At 37.9% G+C, this 6846-nt stretch overlaps 1 protein-coding gene across 1 annotated transcript in view; it reads left to right on the top strand.

The window, feature by feature from the left end:
• The window catches only part of LOC113225993 (very-long-chain 3-oxoacyl-CoA reductase), a 66593-nt gene extending 66096 nt beyond the window's left edge, over positions 1-497 (top strand). Inside the window, exon 7 of the mRNA XM_026458489.1 lies at positions 391-497. Within this exon, the coding sequence (XP_026314274.1) occupies positions 391-412 (22 nt within the window). The 3' untranslated portion in view covers positions 413-497. The remainder of the gene's footprint in view (positions 1-390) is intronic.
• The last annotated feature ends 6349 nt before the right edge of the window (positions 498-6846 follow it).

Genomic DNA, 6846 nt, shown 5'->3' with positions numbered 1-6846 from the left:
TACCATATCCTTTTTCATCCAAATTCCGTACCCCTTCCTTATCCTGTAATTGTACTTTCCCAACACTTTCATTAGTTAGCCAGCCATAAATATTTAAAAAAAAATCTCTTCGCCTTTGTGTGCACGCACACATTTTAAGTTGTTTTTAATATATTTATTTTTAAACGAAGAGAAGAGAGTTTAGAATAATATTGATGTATCCGACATGTATCCAAAAAAGGAATAACGCAATAGGAATAAACTAAAATAATAACTAACTTGACGTTTGTACAGACACGCGTTTGGTGGTAGCAGGACAGGTAAATAATGGGTTTAATCATTTACTAAACCAAAGGTGATGGTTATGATACAGTTCTAACTGTAGTTAAACATTAATTCGTTTGTTTTCAGGAGAGGAAAATTGGAAGCTTGATCGTGTCCGTCTCTAGAATTTATGACCAATCTGGATATTTCAGTTTGAAATTTCATTGTTGAGAGTCATGGCGAACTTCCCGTCCTTTAGGCTGCGATTCCGCCAGAGCTATACAAAGTAGCTAGGCGGTGCGAGGATGTGTGGCGGCGCTGTAAAACGGTGTTAGCTGAGCGGTTCGAGAATGAGTAGCGGACTCTTTTCAGCTGTACGGGTGGAGTGCGGTGTGGTGGGGTGAGCAGAGGCTACGGCGAGTCAATGTGACCATCTCCACTCGTGCACTATATAGTGGAAATGTTTTCAAGTCTTTACTTGGGTTAGGTGCCGACGAGTGCGTGCGAGTGCCTGCTACTGCCTGTGAGTGTGTGTGTGTATTAAAAGTTTTTGCAGTTTCATCGTACATAGTTTACATTATTTAAAATTTTAATTATATATAAATGTTGTAGAATTTATAACTTTTTAATACGCCTTAAAAGACGTCTCTTCTATCAGTACCAGTGCACGTTAAAACAAGAGAATGAACAGTACTAGAAAGTAATGGGTAGCCCTAACACGTCACGCACATATTTGCGCGTGTGCATACAGCGCCTTGCTGTTGTATGTAGTAATAGTAGGTAAATAACTTTCTGCCATTGTGTGGAATGTCCGCGATGTGGTAGCAGATTCTTTTCAGCTGTGCATGGTTGGAGTGCGGTGTGGAAGGCTGAGTGAAGGCGACGGCCCTGTAGCTCAAGTTCCCTACACCGTTTTGCACACATTCCTCGCTCGCGTCTCTCGCACACATTCCTCGCTCGCGTCTCTCGCACAAATTCCTCGCTCGCGTCTCTCGCACATATTCCTCGCTCTCATCCCTCGCACACGTCTCTGGCTTTTTTGTACGTACAAATGCTTCACTCTGCTCGCCCTTTCCGACCAGAGCTGTGCTAAGAGAGGCTAGGAAAATGAAATAATCCTATTGGTGGATTTTTTCTCGCTCGACGCCTAGCTACTTCGCACATCTCTGGTGTAATCGCAGCCATAGGGTCCACACATAATAAACAATTTATAGACTTCTATAGTTAAGGAACTCTCTATAAAGCGGAATAAGAACAACTACTGGTGGTCATTATAAGTAAAAAACGTTTTTAAAGCTAAACCTTTGTGGACATACGAAAAATCACTAAATGGAAATTGCATTAATATTATCGTGTGCTATATAAAATTATATGTACTTCTCATCGAAAACGATCTTACTATTTTCCTTGCGTTTACTTATCTCTAGTAGATACTAAAAAGATGATAAAGTTTTGTTTGTACCTAGACATAATATATATCGTTGGTTTGAACGTTTGTACCCAAAAAGTGTAGTACACAACAGTGACAGTGAATCGTAGCCTCGGTGTAATAAAACCACATGCGATAAAGTTCGTCTAGGGAAGTATTGCCACCTATTTATGCCACCAAGCAGTAATGTGAGCCTTATTGCGTAACAGTTTTGAAGGGGTTTTTTTCAACGCGAATATCGTCGCGCTCACCCCGCGCGGCCGCCCCGGCCGCGCAGTCGCCGAGCGGATCCACATTGCCGCGTGCGTCTAAGGCTCAAGTCACACTGGCGCAGAGTCGAAGTGTCGCGATGCATCATGTTTTTCGCCTATAGCATATTCATCTATATTTTCCCATTATTAAGGTACAAATTTGTGTTTTGCAAATGTGGAATCTTTTACGTTTTAACTTAAATGAACGTCTCAGACACGCGAATCTGGCTTGAATTTGGTCTACGCGGCGGCGCGGTTGTATTATTCAGAGGAATTTAAATGTTGTTGCCTAGTAAATAGAATTTAGATTCGCCATTAATGTACATGAAGGCGTGGTAACTGGGTGGTCACCGCGCGAAAACTTTAGCCTCGTGTAACTGGGCGCTAAAGGTGCTGGTGAAATTACAGGCACATGGGACTTGTCAACTTATGTCTCAAGGTAACCAGCGCAGTGGCAGTGCCCTTCAGATCTTCGGAATTTAAAACTTTGAGTGGCACTGCAGTTGCAATTATCGACGAGCGTAGGTACATTGGGTTACTACAAAAGTGTACACATATTTAAAAAGGTATTACAGTTAAAATGCTAAAACAATTACAGGTAAATACCTATATCATCAAAAAGATTTATAAAAGTGAAGACAATTATTATTAATTTATTGTAAGAAATTCAATCATAAAATAAATAATTATCGGCCAATCGTTCTTTATGGATGCGAATCATGGACCATAAAAGAAGACCACAAGAAGAAACTTGAAGCGCTCGAAATGTGGTGCTATCGTAGAATGCTTCGCATCAGTTGGACGAACAAAGTCATGTATGTTGAGATCCTTAAACGTATGGCGAAGAAGGTGGAGTTACCTATTTGGGTCATGTACTGCGACATGTCAGATATCATGTATTGCACACTATAATGATGGGTAAAGTATGTGAGAAGCGGAAGTTTGGAAGAACAAAAATGTGAAAATGGTTTCGTAACATCAAGGAGTGGACTGGCGTCAAGACCGTGGAACAACTGTTTAGGCTAGCTCTGAACAAAGAAATATATAGAAAACTGACTGCCGACCTTCAATAATGGAGAGGCACTTGAAGAAGAAGTTAATTAAAATATATACATGTATATATATTTTAATTAACTTCTAACATTCACTTCTGTGCCAAAAATTGCAATATTAACTTCCTGGAGCGTTGACGAGATTGGTAAATCGAGCAAACCGAATTTGAATCGAGAATACTAGCAAACAGAGAATTTGAAGGCGCACGACTAGTTCCTCACGCCACTTGGTATTATACTAACTTTTTTTTTTAATCCAACTACTTCAAATGTTTAGAATTACGTCTGTTTGCCAAGTTTTATTGAAATCGGTTACCGGAAAGTGCGCGAAACCAGATTCATCTCTTAGTTTGCCACCCTTAGAGGTGGAATACTTTCTTCAAATTTTTTAATTTGGGACCAATACCGAGGTAACCTTATTCTAATAAAAAATAATCATCTAAATAGGTTCACAAATCTAATGGAAAAAAAAAAGACTAATCGCGTAACATCACACGAAAAAAAAAATACAGTCGAATCACAACTAGTGCACGTTAAAATAAGAGAATAAATAGTCCGAGAAAGTGCCAGACAGCGCCTTGCTGTTGTATGTAGTTACAAGTATAATATCATTGTATGTAGTACTAATAGGTAAATACGTTTCTGCCGTTGTATGGAGTGTCCGGGGTATGGTAGCGGGCTCTTTTCAGCTGTGCGCGGGTTGGATGTGGTGTGGTGTGGCATGGTGAGTGAAGGCGACGGCCCTGTAGCTCTAGTTCCCTTCACCGTTTGGCACACATTCCTCGCTCGCATCCCTCGCTCTCATCCCTCGCACACATCTCTCGCCTTTTTGTATGTACAAATGCTTAGCTCTACGTAGCTACCTCGCACATCTCTGGTGGAATCGCAGCCATAAGGTCCACACATTATAAGAGAATATTCCACCTCTAAGGGTGGGCCGAAACCTCCTCCTTTTTTGAAGTCGGTTAAGAATCTCCTTTTTGAAGTCGGTCAAAAAAAGGAAAAAAGTCGGTGAAAGAAGTATTGGCGAGATCGGCGTAAAACATAATCGGGTGAAAAAGTGTATCGACTTATTTCGTTCCTAGAATCTTCAACCTCTCTCGTGAACTTAAATACCAAAATTTAGTAAATACGTATATGTTCTAAAAAATCTGACAAGAATAACATCACAAAAAACTGTTCTTTGTGCTTATCATGCTTATGTAGCCTCTAGCAGCAACACATATTACGCCTCTATTTAAAACCCAGAACAAATGTGTCAGTGCCATGTTTGGTGTAGGTCGGCGAGAGAGTTGTGTACCTTACTTTAGGACACTGAAGATGTTAACCCTACCATCGATGTATATTTACGAGGCCTGTGTTAATGTGAAACAAAATTATATATATATAATAGACACACGCTTGGCCACAATCTCACCTGATGTTAAGCGACGATGTGAACAAAATCTGTGCAACTTTAATATAGTCAAAGCTAGATATCCTAGAAACACCAGGAATGAAATAGAAATACTGCCCAAACAACGCCCTAATTTGGAATTTTACACTAGAATGATGTTTGTATTAGCACCCAAATTATTTAATAAGTTTCCGGATGCTGGTAAAGAATTAAATTGTAGACACTTTAAAATGAAATTGCATAATTTGTTAGTTACTCAGTACAATATTGATGGGTTTTACTTGATAACATAAAATGTAAAATTTAACTATTGTATGTTATATTTTTGATTTCTTATTTTCTGGTGAAATTACAATTGTTGTAGCTTGTTTATGCTATTATTTTAATTTAACTTTAATACATGCTACTTCTAAAGTGAAAGAAGTTTTGTGTAAAATATTCGTGTATAATATGCCAAGTTTTGGTGAAATGTACGGACAACGGCACACCAGACTACACATTTTTGTTCGAAAATCGCCTCCAGTGCAACGGAACAAGATACGTCAATGTGTAGCTTGATGTGCTGGCGTGTGTATATAAGACCTGCATTGTTAACTACATTTTTCAGCGAATAAATAAATATCTTGTATTCTTGTTGTAAAGTTATAATTTTGAAGAAGTGGCTTTATTACAGTTAGAGGGAAAGAAAACATAACTTAATTCATATTTAAAATTTTTCTTACATATCTTATTGACCATCTGTTGGTAGATCATAGCGTGTTCCGCACTAAGGTTCTGCATTACAATTTTTGTTGAGGGGGTTTTAATTGACTTGTAAAAACTCAAAATGATAACTTGAGCAGTAGTTACGGCGTGTGGACGGCATGCACCACAGTTTTGTGGTACTACGTGCTTAATATATTTTGTTTTTCTCTTTACTTCCTCATTTTTTTTTCACTTTTTTTTTCAATTACAGAAGCACTAAATACAAAACCTCGAATTGTAACAAAATATAACATGGTTGAATTGTTTTATAGTTTGTATTACTTAAAATAGAATATGGAATATTATTCTTTTTTTATGATACTAAAATGCTTGGTAACCGACGGGACGAACAGGTCGTTTATCTGGTGTTAAGCGACACGTCTGTCCATAACAGTTGCAGTGCCAGTCAGAGCTTCAAATCACAAAGAGACACTGCTACTGCGCCCGTCACCCTAAGACATAAGCTGATAAGGCCCATACACCCATAATTTCACCAGCACCTTTTTCTTCAAAACTGTCCTTACCCTTGAAAACCAAAACGCAGTAATGCTCACATTAGGTACAAATAAGTAAGGTGGCAGTACTTCCCTGGACGAACTATTTCACAAGGAGCTCTACGGCTACTAAATAAGCAAAGTGTTAGCGAAACTTTTTGACGGCAAAACAACTTAAGTCACAAGATCTCCTTAGATCAAAGATACGTCTTAAATCTGTCAGAAATGTTAGACTTTATACAAATAAAAAACAATAAACAATGACTTTACACAACATCAAAATGTAAAATTTGCCGTCTTCGCATAAGTTCCTGTGTAGTGTTAAAATAATAGAAAACAAATCAACCCCAACCATGTCTTTAACTAGAAGATTGAAATGGCCAAGGGTAGTGGAAAATCAACAACGTTCAAAAGTGGAATCGGTGATTTTTCTTTTGGCCTTAACCAATTAATGACCTTTACCGGATAAATTTCTGTAATACTTCTACTGTTTCTTGTCGTGTGCTATATTCTTAATGGAAATAATAATATAAAATAAATGGAAATAAAGTATGGCAGGTGGTGCCAACGGTTGTTACAGCATTGATGTTCTTCAAATCTTACTTATTGCGTTTGCATTCGTTACTCTCCTGATTTTGATGAATTGGCTGTGTAAATACTTTCAGACTACATGACCATTGTAAGATGAACTAAAGCACTCTGATATAAGAAGTGAAATATAAGTAAACATTTACTATGACTGAATCCTGCCACCTTATTGTGAACTTGGACCAGTTCCTATTAGTGTTTGGAGCCATGGTTGTACTAGTCGCACTCTTTGGCTTGGTGTGTTATATTGTGAGGGGACAAGCAGCGGTTTGTTCTTAACACACAGAACAATACCAACATTAGAATCGTTTAATAACAGATTATGGGAACAAAAACCTCAATTGATCCCGAAGTTAATCTTCTTGATATTCTAGTTGTTACTTTTTTCTTCGTCCTAACCTTACTGATTGTAAGTTTCATTAGTAAAATGATAAAAAAACATAGAAATAATGCACAATGTTGTAATAGCACACATAATACACTATATCGTAATTGAAGGCTTAACTTGATTGATTGACACCATAACGAATTTTCGAAATTCCAATCTAGAACCCGAATTCGTAAATCAAACAATAAACATGAACTTGTTTAAAAAATGTCGTAAAACAAATGTCATTGTCACCTTGACATCATACCTTGATGTCGACAT

This window comes from Hyposmocoma kahamanoa, unplaced genomic scaffold (assembly GCF_003589595.1).
Source record: "Hyposmocoma kahamanoa isolate Upper Pololo Valley unplaced genomic scaffold, ASM358959v1 180, whole genome shotgun sequence".
Classification (NCBI taxonomy): Eukaryota; Metazoa; Arthropoda; class Insecta; order Lepidoptera; family Cosmopterigidae; genus Hyposmocoma; species Hyposmocoma kahamanoa.
This window is presented reverse-complemented; position numbering and strand designations above follow the sequence as displayed.